Consider the following 18,433-nt stretch of genomic DNA (forward strand, 5'->3'; position numbering starts at 1 on the left):
TGGAGTGAAGCTGTGGTTGCTTCATGTGGAATCTGCAGATGAACCAAAGCTGCAGGACACAGTGTATCAGTGGGCAGATACCTGAGCACCTGCAGGTGCACCCTGTGATCATTCAGCATGAACACTGCATCCAGAGTTGCCATCGGCACCACTGGGCTGTGAGCCACTTTGGGGAAGCTTCAGCCACTTCACACTGTGACCATTTCTCATTTTACACAATCCTTTACTTCCTGGGAAGGGTAATGTCTACGGAAATGTTTGAGTGTGTAGGATGGAAAACGATATTACGGAGCTTTTGTTGGATCGTGGAACGGAACTGTCTCCAATTTCACTCTGTGAATGTCCACTTTATATGCTTTAATTTTGTAATTTGGACAACTGTTTCTAAGAAGACAGTATGTACCCATTTACCAGTGATTTCTTACTGTACATTTGTTTTTGAAATTCTGTATTACTTGTACCCTTTTACTGCTTTGTTTTTTATGTCATGTCTTTTTTTGTCTTTAAATAAAAAAAAGAAATGGTAACAATAGTATAACCTGGGGTTTCACCCCAATAGATGTGAGGACATGTCAGGGAATAGCCACCTCCATGGCACTGTGAGCACCCCAGATGGCCCCCAAGACCCTATGTTAGGGATGTGGCATTATTAAAGAAGAATGGGGAGGTAGAGAACACTCCATCCCTCTTTGCCTTCAGATAGAATAGCTGGGTGCCCTGCATTTGCACAATGACTTTGCCCTTGTTTCTTTCCTAATTCACCTTGCTGCTCAAAATGAATGTGCAAGAGAATTTGTGTGTACACACTTAAGTGAGGCCATGCATGCATTGTGGCCAAGCACATGTGCTTTGATTTGCAGCCTCAAAAATCCCCTGCTGCACTCAGGGCTACTACCTTGCCCTCGGGGCTGTGGGAGTGATCTCCTAAGTGGAGAGTGGAGATCACGGTAGGGGTTGCACTGTTTCCAGAGCTGTGGAGAGCCTCAGTGAGTCCCTTAGTTTTCCTTAACTTAAGGAGTTGTTGGCTCTGTTTGGAAATAGCTACCTCACCTCTGAGCTTCCAAGAGAAAGAAGGGAGGCAGGAAAGTCATCAACTAATGACTTAGTTCTTGAGAATTAGAAGTACATCTGGAAACAAGCAATGTGCAGAGCTGCAGAATTATTGTTGTTGAAAACCAGGTAGGCTTGATGTAAATTTTGGTTGGTGTCCAGAAGTGGTAGCCTGATACTGTCCATAAGGTAGCTAAATATACCTAAAGTAGCTATATTTAAAGTGAAAAAATATTTAGTGAATGAAAGCCATGACAATGCATGTAGAGCATCCTGCTAACTATTGGCTTGTCTCTTTCTTTTGGCGGGATGCAGTGTTCCTGGAATGGAGCAAAGTCTGTTTGGGGACCTGACTGCAGAGCTTGAGGCTGTCAGTGTTTCTGCTGGTTCCCATGATGAAGTGGACCCGATTGCAAGTCTGTGTGAAATGTTTAAGAAACTTTTGCTGACCCCGGAAATTAGCCTCAAATCCATGAGAGATGTGATGTCAGAAACCAGCTCAGCCATAACTGATGTGTCTTTGCCCTTTGTAAAGAAACTTTGCAACAAGAACCAGACAAGCACGGGTGCAGACCCAGTTTATGAGCCCTGTGATGCTGGGAAGGTAACACAGGACTGCAGCAAGGTTAAAGGGTTGTTACCTGAGAGCCTGCGGCACTCTGGACTAGTCGGGACAGTGGAGCAGCTGAGCCTGGCTCCCTTCACACAGTCAGAAGGCAGACGTGAGCCCGGGCCCTTGGTTTCCCTCAGGGGAGAGCAGTGTGGTGACACAGGGGCTCAGACCCAGAATACAGGAGAATGTGCCAATGCACTGCCTTCTACTCAGCCACAGAGTACCCCAGGCACCCATCCTGAAGGGGACCCTGTGCACAGCCATGTCAAGGGGTGCAGTCAAGTTCAGGTTGTGCAGAAGATTCCTGACCACCGTCCACAAAAAATAAGCAGCCGTACGCGATGTGACCATGAAGGCTACCATAATCATCACGACTGTTCCTCGACTTGGGAAGATGTAAAGAAAAGCAGAGGTAGAAGCCGGAGCCGGAGCCGGAGCCGGAGCAGGAGCCGGACTGAGGGTAGTTGTGACAGAAAGTGGCTCTGCTATGCGAGAAAGCACAGCAAGCCAGAGTGCCATGCTGTGCAGCACCGCAGTGCCAACCAGCACCCTCTGTGCTGTGGAGACAGAGTCACTCCTGGGGAGCCCTGTGTTCTGAGCAGATACAGCTCCCACCACTCCCAAACCTGGGGTGGGGCTGAGCAGGACTGGAGCCCATACCGCCCCTCCGGCAGGGAGCATCGCAGGCTTCCAGAGAAGTCTGACCCCAAGAAAATGTGGTGGGACCAGTGCAGAAACCTCAACAGGTACACTCCATATGAAGGCAGGCAGCGCAGTGTGAAACGGTCACACAAGGATTCCTCCCAGGCCAGGAAGGGTCAGGAGCTGCCTGCCCTGCTGTGGGAGTGGACCGGCTTCCACAGCCCACACACTGGTGCTTCACCGCCTTTCCCTCTGCACCCCGAGTGCTACCCTCAGGAGAAAGCTGCCTTCGGGGCTGACCACAGTGGCCGCAGCCTGTCTCATGGGATTTGTGGACGTGAAACCATGAGGTCAGGCAAGCGCAGGTACCAGAGTGCAGAAAGTATCTGTAACGGGGGTAGCACACCAAAGAAAGCCTGCAGGAGCCTACCGAGAGACCCGGAGGAGCCTAACAAATCTAAAGCCAAACACCATGAGCAGGAGCACAGGTGAGTGCGGGCTCTGCCAGCAGGGTCCAGTCCTCAGCTCTGTGGGTTTTGAAACTTCACTGTTTCTCTGCATTTCTGAAACGGTGCAGCTTTTACCTCCTGTATCATAAAATGCCTCATTTCGCCATTCTCAGTGAATGCTTTGTAAATCCTAGGAATAATTGTGAGTTCTGTAGAAGTAACTTGGTGACTTCAAAATTGATGGTCACATAAGTTACATTTCATAACTTTGTTTTTGTTTGTAAATTGAGAGACTAAATGGAAGCAGGCGAAGGTAGGGCACAGTTCTATTGGTATTTGCCCTGTATGCCAAGGGTGGATTCTGAGGGGCATCATTTATTGTCTTGGTCTTTGTCCAAGAATCTCAATACAAAACCTAAAAACAGTCATATTTTTAAAATGCTAAATAGGGTGTTGATTGTGTGAGTGTGTGTGTGTGTGTGTGTGTGTGTGTGTGTGTGTGTGTGTGTGTGTTGGGGATGAGACCCACAGCTGTGCTCATGAGGCCAGCACCTGCCAGGGAGCCACAGGCCCAGCCTTGGCTGCCGCCTTGAAACCGACTGCTTCATGAGAAGATGAGTGAGGATGGCTGGAATTCCTGTGTATTCTACTTAACTTCCTTTAAAAACCTAAAATCCTAGCGAAGGAAGGCCAAAAGCTGTATATAAACAGGCATCGGTTACTTAGGGGGCAAATGAAAGCAAATTACCAACCCCTTCCTCCTCTAAGTCTCAGACACTGGAAAAAGGTTTCTTCTACTTTCTTCCTTCTCTCTTTTTCTTTCTTTCTTTCTTTCTTTCTTTCTTTCTTTCTTTCTTTCTTTCTTTCTTTCTTTCTGTCTGTCTGTCTGTCTCTCTGTCTGTCTTTTTCCTTTTCCTTCTATCTCTGATTTCAGTAGATGTCCCATACTTTCATGTTTCCAGCTGACACCCCCAGCTCCTGAGCACAGAGCCTGCGGTGGGGGAGCCAGGGGTGGGTTGAAGTTGGTGAGTTTATGGCCCTGGGCTTTAAAATGATTTACAGCTGAAAGTGGAGAACCCTTCTGAACTAGATAAGCACTGACCTGTGGCTGTACATTGAGTGCCTTCAGTAAGTGGTCAGGACAGTGCCATGTGCTGTCTGAGGTGGTGCTGTTCCTTTTGTTGCTAATATCTGGCTGCTGCTTCTGCAGGTGTCTGCTGGACACAGACCTCCCAGTAGTGCAGTCAGACAGTCAGCCCTGCAGATACCAAAAGAAGAGTCACTCGGAGAACTTTGGAACAGAACCAGGACTTCACTCACCCAAGACCACAACCTGTGAGACTGTGGATGATGTCTGGAGACCTCGGGGTAGCTCCCTGCTTGCTGATGGCCTGCCTGTGGAGGGCTTTGGACTTTTTCAAATGGAAAAGAAACCCTTAAAGCTGGACAGCAGGACTGACTGGTGCCAGTATGGCCAGGGTAAGAAGCGATTTGTGGAATTAAGAAGATAAAAACTCTTTCACAAAACTTGTTATGAAATGGGGACTGACTGACACAGGGAGGTGTAAGCCCAAGTCCCTGGAAGGTGGTGTGAGTAATGCAGGGCTCCTGGCTCTCCAGCCTTGACTCACAGGCCCTGTTGATTCACTATCCTTGTGCAGTTTGGATGCTTGACAAGGATCCATTAGCACTAAAGGATGGTTTCTTGGAAGTTATATTTATGACTCCTGAAATTCATGGCTCTCTGGATTTCTGCATATTTACTTACAAGGGAGAACTTACTGTTTTTGATGCATTTTTAGTAATGATGCTTTTGCACAGGCAGAGTGTATTGTAACTCACAACTTGATGACATAGGCCATTCAAAAGTTAGCTGCCACCTCTAAAGTCGACGCCTTTGCGCTCCTGGTTTCGCCCTCTTATTCTGGGATCCTGGGCATCTTGGATCCTTGTGTGTCAACTGTGTCTTCTTGTGAGTTAGCAGCTCTTTGTGCTCTGATTGCAGTGGGGCAGCCCCTCCCCCTTTCTAAAAGGTTCCCCAAGGAGGAGCCCTGAGAAGCTTGTTAAGATTGAAAGTGACAGGAATGGGTCCTGGGACCCAGTTTCCAAGCTGCAAGTAGAAGACCAAAGCAGGTCCTGTGCCTCTCACATCAGCTGTGAGGTAAGGTGGCTTTCATGTCTTCAAAGCCTCCAAGGAGGAGTAGGAATTTATGTCATCTGAAGACTGTGTGAAATACAAATGTCATGGTCTGCAGACTTCAGCTGAAGCACAGCTGGTGTCTGTGCATGGCTGGTGCTCCTGCCAGAGGAAGGTGGTCACTGCTGAGACCGCACAGCCCACCACAAAGTGTTTATCCCCTGGCCCTTCACAGAAAAGAAAGCTCAGATGAAATGTGTTTTCTTGGGGAGGTCCAGTCAGGGACAGACCTGTGCCTACTGTGTCCCCTTGAGTGCATGCAGCTGTCATAAGTATGATGAGAAGCAGGCCTCAGGAAGCCTGAGGCCACCACAGTGGGTCCAGGCAGAGTCATCTCTGTGCCAGGACTGGAGCGAAGCAGTGTGGCATTTGCTGTTTGTGTTATGGAATTGTGTGCATTTGTAGAGCGTTTTCACATTACTGTTTCGTGATTTGTGGAAGGGTGGGGCTTTCTGACCTCTGTGTAGTACTTGAGGATTCGGTAGTGAGAAGAATTTTGTCTGCATGATGGCAGCGTCCTAGCAGTGTTGGAATCTGTCATCCTGGCTGGGCAGGTGAAGCCTCAGGGCTTAGCAATGTGGAGACAGCAAGTTGACCACCAGCATTTTGGGCTGTGTGCACTCATCCACTGAGGAGCTGCAATCAGGTCATGTCTCACTCCCAGTGCACTGATGACTGGTTTGCAGCCAGCACTTCAACGGGGAGCACACACCAAGTTCCCTGGGCTCCAGGTCTCCTGGGACGGGCCTTGGCTGAGGCCAGTACTCTGCCATCTTACATGCGCTGGCCTTCCTGTGTCCTAACATTGACCGCTGACCTTTCTCCTGCAAGTTCCTGACCTCTGGCTTCATTCAAATCCAGTTAATTTCTTTGGCCCGAAGTCTGTTGCAGCCTCATGTGGGAACTCAGCAGTGTGATGGTGTTGGCATGGCCTGTTTCCTGGGGACAGGTTTGGGGACTGCTGTCTGACAATCCATCATCATGGGAACTCAGTTTACTTTCAGGGGACTCTTGTGACAGGGGCTGTGTGCAGCTTGACCTTGCTCAGACTGATTGGAGCTGAAGGCAGGCAGCCAGTGTTAAGCTTCAACAAAACTATGAGAACCACTTCATTCATGCTGAGAGCACAGACAGTAGAAATTGTACTGTCATTACAATGTTTATTACCCTTTGCCTTTCAGGTGATTGACAACTTGGTCTCGGAACAAATAATAATCACTAGCTCAGGTAAGTGCTTCCCCTGTACATTTTCTTCTTCATAGAAGCACTGGGAAGGGACAGAGAAGGCGTCACATTTCTGAGGAAAGTCAAGGGTCATGGAGTGGTGAGCTATGGAACCAGCAGCAATGATGGGGACCTCTGAATTCTAAGCAAGCACTGAGGGTGGGACCTCTTCTCCCTGGCTGGGGAAGGGGAGGCACTGCTTCCTCCCACCTCCCTCAGTGGAAGAAGCCCACAGGGAACCCCCATCAGAATCAGCCACCATGAGATAAGCATCTGGGATGAGAAGCCCTTGTCCCCTCCCCAGAAAGCAGAGTCCATCACAAGAGCTCAGCACCTAGGCCCGGTGGGTGGTCAGGCCCAGGCTGGGTCATACCCCTCACTTGACACTGCCATCTTGTTGGGATGAGGTCCAGGGACTAGTGCAGAGCCTTCATTTTATGGAGGCTGTGTCTGAGTCTCTGGTGGTCTGTACTCCTGGGAGGTGGGGACTCCTGTTCCATGTTATCCACTGGTGGAAGCAAAGGGAGAGGTGAACCATTTAACTCCTGAAAGGAAACTGTCTTTATGGTACTCATAACCAATCAGCAAGGATGATTTTAAATGAACTTCAAGGTGAACTATCGAAAGATGATCAGTGTGCAGTTAATTAACACTCTTTACTTGTGTGTCCTCAAGGGAAAGCCTTAAGTCTGAGGACTGAAAGTCTTCTGGAGTGAAAGAGGATCTAAGGATTGGGAAGGACTGGCCACAGCTGGGTTCCAGGCTATGCAGGTGCAGTGTGGCCCAGCAGGTGGCGCCTCCCTGGCCAGGCCCCCAAGAGCTCCTCTGCAGCTGCCTGGCTTCCATGGGTTCCTCTACTGCCTTTCAGAAAGGCAGCAATGGCTTCAGTTGAAAAGAGCTTCCTGAAGAGCAAGGGGACCTAAGGACTGGGGGGGACAGAAAGGGGAACCTGGCCCCGGGGGGACCCTCCTTTTGACTAATGCCTGTGCCTCCTGTCTCAGATTCAACATGTTCCACAGCAGTCATCCCAACTCGGTTACAGTATTAACATAAATTTGTTCAAATCTGGGTGATGCCTCCTTAGTAAATGCTGTACATATTTTGCCATGATTCTTTGGGTTTTTATCTTTTCTTAATTGCCCCTATTCCAAAAGGATGAACACTTTCTGCACCTGTGGACATTGTAAAGTGCTGTGTATATAAATCACAATGAAAATAACACCCAGCCACAGCACATCTCACGTGCTGCTGAACTGCACCATTACACACTCAGGCTGAGGACTCATATTTATGTAGTGTTCCTCCAAGTTAGACACGTGATTGTGCAAGACCAACTGGGAAACCATGAAATTATTAAAAGGACAAACCGACAGCACAGGGATTTCATTTAAAGACTTACTTAAAAATTTACAAGCTTTCAACTCGACCTTTGATGGCAGGCTGTTATCTGTGGTGTCTGACACTAAGAAAATTAATTTGCTTCCTAGTTTAATTGTATTCAGGTGTGAAAAGGTGTTTCACAGGCAAGATTTGCTTTTGAACTTTGCAGAACTATTCCAAACAACTTACCAGCTATGCTGAGTATTCATACTATTAATTTAAAGTCCAAATACTTGTGAAGATTACAGTATGTTCTTTATGATATAACCCTTTCTTATACTGGGTCTTGTCACCTGTAGGATCCTGGAGTCAGTTGTCAGCCTGGTCCTAATAAGAGTTCTAGTTATGGACAAAATCATGCTGTGATGTTATTTTTCATATGGCTATGCTATAATATTGGAGCAGGGAGCATGGTATTTAGTAGTGTCTGTGTAAGTAATTGCATGGTTTAGACAGTTTGTGCGGTTCAGCGATTCCTAGTTTGGTCTTTGTTCTCTTAAAGATGGAAAAGCACTTGCTCCGCTGTCAATATGCAGCAGGTGGAATTGACATAGTCCATAAACGGCAGCAAAGCAGTCAGTTTGTGGCATTTGTCAGCTTTTGTCCCCACTCACTTGCACCTGCATCTTCTGTCTTCTCATTCACTTTACTGAAAAGCTGCACAGTTCTGCCAGAATCTCCAGGGGGGCCTCAGACCTCAGCGATGGATCCGGGGCCACCAGGCCGTGCTGTGCTGGGCCCAGCACGTCTCTATTTTAAGGAAGCAAGCCTTAGACAGCCTTACTTTAAAAACACATGTGGTTTTGATTTAGTGAAGGCAATATTGCAAGCTTTAACAGCCATACACATTTCACTTGCTTTGCTCACTTTACAGAAAATTATTGGTAGATATTTTATTATCAAGAAAATACTCATGTAAGTGGTAGGAGGTATGTATAGTGAATAGCGAAACACTCAAATCAATCTATCTTATTACATATTGCTTATATTTCGGTTAATAGAGACATTTTCTGGGGAAAAATAAAAATAAGAAAACTGGACTCTGATCTATAATAGCAGCAGAGCATCTGTGTAGATGGGTGCATTTTTAATCTTAAAAACAAGCACTGCTTTATATGAGGCATTAGATGCTGCTTTATTTACAAAAGTTTTAATTTGAGTTCATTTAGTGTCCCATTAAACCACCTGAACTGTTTCAGGAACCTGGAGATATGGGGCCTCGTGTGCCCATAGGGTCGGGCCAAATAAACCTCAAATGGTACCCGGGACCCAGGAAGACAGCTCGTCTGGTGGTGCTCTTTGTGGAGCTGCCATCTCTGGGCCCAGGTTCCTGCTCAGAACTGCCTGCCACCCTTTGTCTCTGGAGGAAGCTTGGTTTCTGGCCAGACATGGGACCAATAATGCAAGACAAAGTTTAGACCCTCAAGTGGGGAGGCAATGAGCACAACTGAGCCTCACTGTCTGCTCACTGAAGGGAGGCTCTTCCCACTTCTAGGTTGCCTGGTATAGGTCAGGTACACAGCAGGATGTCAGATGCCTTCAGTGTTAATACTGTCACAGAAATCCTGGAGCTAAGCGATGTCAAGCAAGGCTCTTGATAGGGCAAGTTACTGAAGATGCTGAGCCCCAGGGTCTTCTGCCTGATCCTGGGTGAGCAGCCATCTGGCATAGATGCACAGAGGTGATCGTGGTGATAAAAGATTCACCAACAAGACTCCATGCTCACTTCTCTCAACACCTTCAACAGAAAGGCCCACATGCCCCGGGAGGGTGCCCTGGGATAGATTTCTAGTACTGCAAGAGAAAACATAAAAATACCTCCAAATCAGCACTGCCCATCTGCAGAGAACTTGGGGAGGTTTAAAAGCAGTTGCCAGATAAGAGGAGCTACAGGGCCACCATGAGGAGGCTCAGAAGCTCAGTCCCACAGCCTCACTCTTCTGTCCTCATGGGGTCAAGGGTGAGCCTCTGGCTAATGCAAGAAGACAGAGGACAGAGGGGTCCTCAGAACCAGCAGAGAGACTCGATTTCTTTACACTCAGTAATTCAGGGAAGAGATTTACCAACTGCTTGTCTTTTCTGTGACTGCAGCCAACACGTCAGCAAGCCCCACTTCTTCTGCAAGGATCCCAGTACTTTTGTCCCCACTGGCACAGTCTCCTGGATCCCACCAGTGATTTCTGGATTTGATGACATCCCACAGCGCTTACAGTGCATGTGAGGCCACATCAGCATCACAGAACTGCACTTGGAGGAAGGCCAGCGGCAGTAAGATACATCTGGGGCCTGCCTCACCTCAGGCCCAAGCCAGTGGCTGCTCCTGCCTCAGGGACCAGGTCCCAGTGAGCAGATGCTGCTGCCATTGGCCCCTCCCTGTGAGGTGTCCCACTGACCACCCTCCCTAAAGTTGCAACCCCCACCCTCTGTGCTTTCCTGGGCTGCATGGCATCCTCCACCTCCTGTTTTCTGTCTACCTGGAGGGTGGAGGGCACGGACCATGACTTTGCTCTCCTCTGCAGGCACCATGGCCAGTCCTTCACTCAGTGATGTTCCAAGCTGTGGTGACCTGAGACCTGGTGAGAGCTGAGGTCAGGCCTAGAGGCTCTGATGAAGCTTCCGACATGCTTGTATTTTGGGCGGGTATAGGGGTTTGGTACCAGTAATCGAACTCCTGAACTGGCTCATGCCAGGCAGGTGCTTTTGCCACTGAGCTAAATCCCTGGCTGTCCTCAGTTTTTCAGTGGGCAGGGAAGGCTGTTCTTGCTTTGTAGATCCCCATATTGGGCTGCTCCCTGCTGACCACTACTGTCCCCTACTCTACTCTGTCCTCTCTCCTTGGTTACTTACATTTGAATCTGTTTCTGCTGGCACCTTCTCCAAAGTGTTCATACTGTGACATGGTCCAGGTCTCAGGCCAGCCACCTTGGGCTAGGTCAGGCCATACCTGCTGCTCTTCCCTTGTCCTCACCCTGGCCAGCAAATCATCCCACAGTGTGCTGCCCGCCTACCACCAGCCTCCCCTAGACAGCTGCTCAGACCACAGGACAGCAGCACTGCCCCTACCAGGCCCCCTGTCTGGTGCTCCCTGTACTTCCACCAGTGACTCTCCTCTGCCCCGATCCCCCCAGACCTCCACCCCAGTGGCTCGAGGACCCTTATTCTTCAGCCTCACATTTGTCTCCATAGCAAGCAGCTCCTTCCAACAACTCATATCCTTGGCTTAGGGCATCTATTATCCCTTCCCTCTCTCTGCCCAGGGCAGCCAGCTAGGCCACTCCATGTACCGGCACTGTCACCTGAGTGATAGGCCAAGGACAGAGTGACAAGAGTTGCACAGGCTGAAAAGAGCCAAGGACCCACTGTATCAAGGCAATGCTGACTGCTCTCTGTCCCCTTGGTCTGCTCCTGCCCTCGGTGCAGTGCACAAAATATTGACAGCTGTAGGACTTTTCAGGAACCCCTAGCTCTATGCCAGTAATCAGCTGCCCACATCCATGGAAGCTCATTGGCAGTGGCCATGCCATGGCCTCATTCGCAACTCACCATGCCTGTGCCCTTCTCTGGACACACAGCTTTCAAGCACCAAATGTGAAAATATGAATCAGTTCCCCATGATGCCTGCACATTCAGGCCCTCAGCCACATTCTTTGAGTCTCTATGGTGAGAACAGATCTGCTCCACTCTTTTGCATTTGATACTTGGGGTGAGTATTATAAGACAATCCTATAAATTATGTGTCCTGCATTGTTTCCCCTGCAAACGGTGACTACCATAGACAGGAAGTATCAGAAAGGCAAGTCAGACTCAGTTTCCATGGACAGAAACGCAGTGTGATGATCTCACTGGTTTGGACTCAGCCAAAGTATCAGAGAGACAGAAAACTGCACGGTCTGATTGTCCAATACCATTCTCCCATCCAAGGACTAACCAGGTCCGACCCTGCTTAGCTTCCGAGATCAGAGGAGATCGGACGTGTTCATCTTGGTATGGCCATAGACTCCAATACCATTCTACACTTTACCCATCCAAAGAAAAGTACATATGTGTCTTCTGGTGATGTACCAGTTTAAAGACAAATAAGTGGGTTACTGAACAAATTATTACAAGTGATTGTTTCATATAAGGCTTCACCAGCCTGACAGTGCAACAGGATGGTAAACCTTGCTGTCCTGAAAACTGCAGAGCAAGAGAGGGGTATGGTAATGAAGCAAAGACACCAGGGGGGCCCCCATGAGCAGAGGCAGCGCTGTTACTGCTCCCTGGCCTGGTCTATGACTGGCACCAAAGATCAGGAAGCTGGCCTTACTGAAAAACCAGCACCTCAAGAGCAGGCAGTGCCTCCGGTTTGCTCTGGAGGGGCCACAGCTTTAAGAGGTTCTTGCAGTCCTCTCACCTGCTATTTCCATCCCTCTTATGTGTTCTATAATCTCTGTGGCCACAAAGTTTGGTGGCTGTGCCCTGAGAAGCCAAACGTCTAATAGGCCCAAGGGAGGGTTTGCTCTGGACACTCAGGACCTATCTTTGCAAGTCAGTACACTTCAGACCTCAAGGAACATTGGTACATCCTGTGACATGACTCAGGAGGACTTAAGAAAGCCGGTCAGGCTTGGAACAAGGAAATTTCTGTGCTTGCAGGTGCGGAACAGAGAAGTGGCCGCTGGGGAGGCTGAGTTTCCTTTGAAGGAGACTGGGGCTGCAGCCATGAGAAACTGGGACCCACTGTTCAAGTTCACATCCGAGACGCGGAGGTGAAATGCAGTCAGAAGCTTGAGAGGACGAGGGCAGCTATGACTGTGAGACTGCACCTCAGAGGGGAGAGAGGCCAGAACAGAAGGGGAGCACAGAGGAGCAGCCTGCTCTGAGCATGGTGACAAGTGTCCTCAGAACTGAGACGTTCATGTGAAGGGGAGGCAAAGCTTGGAGTGATGTGCCCATGATCCAAGGACACAGCGGATGCAGGGACAGGCCTGCAAGGCATTGTCCCTTGGTGCAGAAAGGCTTCTGGCCTGCTGAACTGCAGGAGAATAAAGTTTTGTATTTTAAGGCACCCAGTTTATGGCTGGTTTTCTGCAGTGCCCCTTGGAAACTGATACGTTGTGTAGGTGGTTACTCACCAAGGAAAGCAAATGTTTCACTAGAAAATTTTAGTGTTTTAAAGTATTGCTCAAAAAGTCGAACAAGATGGTGGCCACCATTCAAACTACTAAACTTAGCATCTGCTTCTTTATTTTTAACCTACATGTGTCTCTCAGAAGAAGCTGGCATTTTAAAAACAACCTAACAGCCAAGCTTTGTTTGCTTTTTGTTTGGGACAGGGTCTCCCCTGTGGGTGGCTTAGGCTGGTCTTGAATGCTTGGTCTTCCTGCCTCAACCTTTTCAGTACTAGTTTCTGTTTTTTAACAAGTTAATTTGACCTGGTCAGATTTCTGATCATGGATTTGTGAGGACTTAATCCTGGGTTCTTATTTTGTGCTTTCTATTTCAGCTCCCTTTTCAGCCTCTTGTTAAATTCATCAAGTTTCCTTTATTCAAACTTTCCTTGTCACTTATATAAGATATTTAGTTCCTGTGTCTATTTTAACAATTACCTAAACTTACATTTATCTGTCACCAAATGGAAAATCTAGCTGACTGGTACTTTCCTGTGTATTTTTGCCTTTTAATTTTTGCATTTAGACTTACCTGTAAGCCCCACCCTCCCTCCTGCCAGTACTAGGGGATTAAACCCATGGATTCTCTATCAACTGAGTTATACACTGTTCTTCTCTTTAAAAAAATTACATTTTTCGAGATGACCTCACCAAGTTCCCATGGCAGGAATTGTATTTGGGATCCTCCTGCTTCAGCCTTGAGAGCCTTGATTTCAGGCTGGAGCCACCATATCTGGCTGAACTATAAACATCACATAGCTTTCTACCTTGTGGATTAGTTTTGTTTGTTTAGAGGTGCAAAACTCCAACTTCTCAGTTACTAGAGTCCAGGGGAAAGTCTTGGTGACAGAGTCTTGCCTGACTGGAAAGGTCTTTACATGCCCTCCTTCTGAGGGACATTTAGGGAAGTCTGAATTTGCTGTTTGAACTCACTGTGCCTCACATCTTGGAACTGTTTCCTTGCTCTTTCTGATACAGCATTTCCTGATAACGAGCTCATTTTTTCTTAGATGGCTTGGCTTTTCTTCCTGGAAAATTTAATGACTATCTCTTGACCCACAACTTTTAGGATAGTTTGTCGAATACATTTAAATATAGATCTTTCAACAATTTATACTGCTTACCATCTGGTAAGTTCAGTGAATCTGAGAGTATTTTCTTAGTCTTCTAAAATCCACCAAGGTTTTCTTACAACATTTCCTTCCATTTGACATTCTCTCCTTTGGGATTTCAGTTGGATGAAATCTGGGTTGTTGGTCTCACCTTCCATGTCTTGTACCTCTGTGAAAAACCATGAAGAGAAACATTATACTCTCCCCTAGTCCATAGGATTGAACAGAACCACCAAGTCACAGAGCTAATGCTACACCTCAGAAACTGGAGGAAAAACTCTGCACATGTTACAGTAGATCACAACCATGGAGGGGGAAGTCAGGGGCACAAGGATTGTTTGAAAGTGGGAGCAGTTGGGAAAAAGCAGGCCACAATACCCAAAATGGCATCTCCAAGGGAAGCTTTGAGATAAGGAAATGAGGTCACTTGGATCAGAAGGGATTCTAAGAAGCAATGGTAAAGGAGTTCCTGAGAGCTGGAGGAAGGGGTTTCAGGCAGTAACAGCTCCAGAGGCTGTATCCAGGAATTCTGTGGCCTGCACTCAGCCCTCAGAGGCCCCAGACTGACAGAGTTGTACAGCCTGCCACAAAATTCCACGGCCTGAGGAGAAATGGTTCTGTTTTCCAAGAGGCTCTGGAGGGTGGGGAGGAGAGGTGGGAGCTCCCTGCAATAGACATGGGCCGAATGAGGACTGTGGAGTTGGAACCGTGTTCTCCCCAGGCTGTGCTGCAGTGAGGGCCCAGCTCAGGGGAGAAGGACCTCACCTTGTCACATATCCTCAGGTTTTGTCCCAGGCCAAAAGTGCCCACCACAGGATTCTCTGAAGAGAGCAGAGTGTTAACGTGGGAGCTGGCACATGGTTTCTCACAAGGCAAGAGGAGAGCAAGCAGGAGGACTGGGCCTGGCTGGGAGAAGGGTCTGGCTGGGGCTCTGGGCAGGCAGATGGGAAGAGTGGGGAGAAGGATGTTCACCTGGCAGGATACTGGGCTCGGCCACAGAGTCCTGGGGAGCAGTAGAGCGAGGGCTGGGTAGCAGCAGTCTCTGTGTGCTCCTGGTTCACAGACTCTCCCTTCTGTGTGGGAAGAGGAAATGACGTAAAGTTGTGTGCTCCCAGAGAACCACATGGCGTCCCCTTACCTAAGCAGCCAGGCCAAGGCCTCGTGGCACTGAGGTGTTGCTGACAACAGGTGTTGCCTCCCCAAGGTCATTTGGAGACTGCATGGCTGCTCCATGTCACAGGTTTGCTGAGGAACAGGGCCCGGTCCCCTTGGCTTCATGTGACTCTGTCGTAGACCCAGGCAATCCTTCCATCTTCCCTTCCATTCAGGGCACTGGGTTTACCCTGGAGGCCAGGTTAAAACACCCAGGCATGGCCTCCTCCATGTCCCCCCGCAGTACTGATGTCCTTGTCTTCCCTTGCTTCTTGCCAGAAGGCTGAGGCAGGAAGTAAGGTGCCAACCGAGGAACTGGATCAAAAGCCCTCAGCTTGTCCTCCAGCACCTCTAACAGCCAGTCCCTTCTCCTCTTCTGGCTTCCAAGGAAAGAACGTGGGATCTGCGCAGCAGTCTTGAATTATGGGAGTTTATTTTTTTTTTTGCATTATTGAATTAATTTTCAGTTAAAGTATTGCTAAGCTCCATTTTATTTCAAAGAGAAAAAAATTTCAAAACACATAAATTGGGGCAACAATGGCACACACATTGCACATTGTCATCCAATTAGGGGCTTAAAAAAAGGCTCTTTATGAAAGACAACTCCAGTGACTCCCTTTAAATGCAGAACATTTACTGTGACTTTGAGTCACATTTCCTTATACTTTTATACATTGGAGACTCATTTCCTTATACTGATATGTAAAAAGCTGACTAGGATATTTCCTTTTCTCTTTAATTGGCTCTAAGCATTGCAAATAAGGCGAGCCAAGATGCTAATATGTAATCTCTAGAGCCAACAGACAGTCCTGTTTCCTCACATAGTGTTCTCTGTACAATATAGATATGTACAGCATAGGAGCGTGCCACATGTTAGCGCAAATAGCTCTCAGAAGATCAACTGGGTATAGGCTTCAAGATAAGAGACTGTGACTCCTCAGGGCACAAGAGTTTGCATATCAGAAACCAAAGCAATAGCCCCTCCAAACAATTTCAATGCTACCTTAATTGGATTATGTAAATTGAGCCTTCTGCATATCTATCTCTTCAATTTACAGAGATGCCATTCTTGCAGGTGGCCAACCAGCTCAAGTTAGTCACATATGTCCTGCTATTCTTACTGTCACTCATCCCTGAGCCACCCCTCTTCTTCACAAGACAATAAATTCTGGGCGAGGCCTAGGATTGAGGCCTTTGTCAGCATGTCCTCACGAGGATTGGACTTAGGATCCTTTGGCTGACCTTAACATGGAACATGTCTTGGAGTCTTTACTCTTGCTGTGGGTTGCATTGGAGGTGGTAGATTGGAATTAACTTGCTGGGATTCCAATAAGTCTCAATGGGATTATAAATATAACTTCTTGGATTATGAGAAAAACTAGAAAGAAGATTACAATATTTGGATGACTGAACTCGATATTTGGGTTTACAATAGCTATAACTACTGCATTGATATCGGAGTATAAGAATGGACTTAGGCTGATTACGAAAGGAAAAAAATCTACAGTAAAGAGTTTTTAAAAAGTGTTACCATCTTTTTAAAAGGTTTCTTTTTTTCCCACAGCCCCTCCAGCATTTGTTGTTGTTTAATTTCTTGATGATGGCCACTCTTTCTGGAGTGAGGTAGAATCTCAGTGTTTTAATTTGCATCTCTTGAATGACCGGTGATGTTGTACATTTTAAAATTTATTTATTTGCTGTTTGCATTTCTTCATGTGAGAAGGGTGTGAACCCATTTTGGGGGGGGGTTAAATATCGGAAGACTGATGTTTTTGAATTCTTTGTATGCTTTTGATAGTAATCCTTTGCCTGAGGAACTGCTGGCCAATATTTTCTCCCACCTTGTGGGTTGTCTCTTCACTCTGTTGGTGGTTTCTCTTGCTGTGCAAAAGCTTTTTAGTAAGATGAGATCCCATTTGTTGATTCTTCGTGACAGTTGTTGGGCAGTTGGGGTTTTGTTCATGAAGTCTTTGCATACACCAATGTCTTTAAGAGTTTTTCCTACTCTATCTTAACAGCAGATTTAATGTTTCTGTTTTCATATTTAGTTTGATCCATTTGGACTTTAGTGCATGGTGATAGACTTAGGTCTGTGTTGACTTTGTCTACATTACTGAGTTAGCTTTTTAAATCTACCAGTTTTTTAGTCAAGGTTTCGGGGTCTTCTAAGTAGAGTACTATGTCATTTGCAAATAATGACAGTTTAACTTCTTCCTTTCCTGTCTTTATTCCTTTTAATTTTTTCTCTTGTCTAATTGATCCAGCTAAAGTTTCTGGGGCTATATTGAATAAGGTGGAGACAGTGGACATTTTTGTTTTGTTCCTTATTTTGTAGTTTTTAGTTTTTGTCCATTTAGTATGAATTTGGCTAGTGATTTGTGGTAGATGGCTTTTATCAGTCTGAGACGAAGACCATCTATTACAATTTTCTGTAGAGTTCTTATGATGAATGAATGCTGGACTTCGTTAAAAGCTTTTTCTGCATCTATTGAGATGATCTTAGGATTCTTGTCTTTGGCTCTGTTATGGCACATTACATTTGTTGATTTACATATGTTGAACCATCCTTGCATCCCTGGGTATCCCACTTGATCATGGCATAGAATCTTGATGATTTTGTGCATTCTGCTTGCCTGGTTCTTATTGAGAATTTTTGCATCTATGTTTATTAGGGAAATGGGCCTGTAAGTGTCTTTTGTAGTTGGATTCTTCTCCAGTTTTCATCAGAGTAATGTTTGATTCCAGGAATGAATTGGAGAGTATTGCTTCCATTTCAATTTTATTAAAGAGTTTGAGAAGTAGTGGTGTTAGATCTTTTCTGAATTTCTTGTAGAATTCAGCAGGGAATCCATCAGGGCCTGGGTTTTGCTTCTGTTAATAGATTTTTAATTCCATCTTACATTTGATGTTTGATATTGGATTATTTAGAATTTTATATATTTTTGATTCAACTTTGATAATTCATGTGTATCTAGATATATGTCAATTTCTTCTGTATTTTCCATCCTATTAGAATGCAATTTTTCAAAGTAGGTATAGATGATTTTCTGAAATTCTGAAGGGTCTGTTTTGATTTCACCCTTTTCATTCCTAATTGTGTGTATTTGAGTCTTTTTTTTGTTTCTTCTTTTAAGTAAGTTTGGCTAAGGATTTGTCAATTTGAATCTTTCCAAGAACCAACTCTTCAATTCATTGATTCTTTGTATTTTTTAGCTTCTAATGCATTACTTTCCACTCTGATCTTTATAATGTCCTCCCTTGTATGAGTTTTGGCTTAGTGTGCTTTTCTTCTAGAAGTTTGAGGTTCATCAGTAAGTTGTTTACATGAGCTGGGTTGTTTTCCTGATTATGGGTATTTACTGATATAAATTTTTCTCTCAAGACTGTTTTCATTAATCAGTATTGAGACTCCTCAAAAAAACTAGGATTGGAAGTTCCATTCAATCCAGCTATACCCCTCTTGG

The 18,433-nt window shown here is 46.4% G+C and overlaps 1 protein-coding gene across 6 annotated transcripts in view; it reads left to right on the forward strand.

The window, feature by feature from the left end:
- The window catches only part of LOC100729015 (ubiquitin carboxyl-terminal hydrolase 42-like), a 109,649-nt gene extending 97,047 nt beyond the window's left edge, over positions 1-12,602 (forward strand). Inside the window, exons 21-26 of one of the 6 annotated variants that reach the window (XM_063234384.1) lie at positions 1,366-2,793; positions 3,965-4,233; positions 6,133-6,178; positions 7,177-10,131; positions 11,128-11,258; positions 12,191-12,602. In XM_063234384.1, the coding sequence (XP_063090454.1) occupies positions 1,366-2,793; positions 3,965-4,233; positions 6,133-6,140 (1,705 nt within the window). In that variant the 3' untranslated portion in view covers positions 6,141-6,178; positions 7,177-10,131; positions 11,128-11,258; positions 12,191-12,602. The other 5 variants (XM_063234382.1, XM_063234379.1, XM_063234381.1 and 2 more) reach the window with 5 other exon arrangements.
- Positions 12,603-18,433: the final 5,831 nt, after the last annotated feature.

This window comes from Cavia porcellus, unplaced genomic scaffold (genome assembly GCF_034190915.1).
Source record: "Cavia porcellus strain 051 isolate PalLab524CR breed Dunkin Hartley unplaced genomic scaffold, mCavPor4.1 scaffold_23, whole genome shotgun sequence".
NCBI classification, from domain to species: domain Eukaryota; kingdom Metazoa; phylum Chordata; class Mammalia; order Rodentia; family Caviidae; genus Cavia; species Cavia porcellus.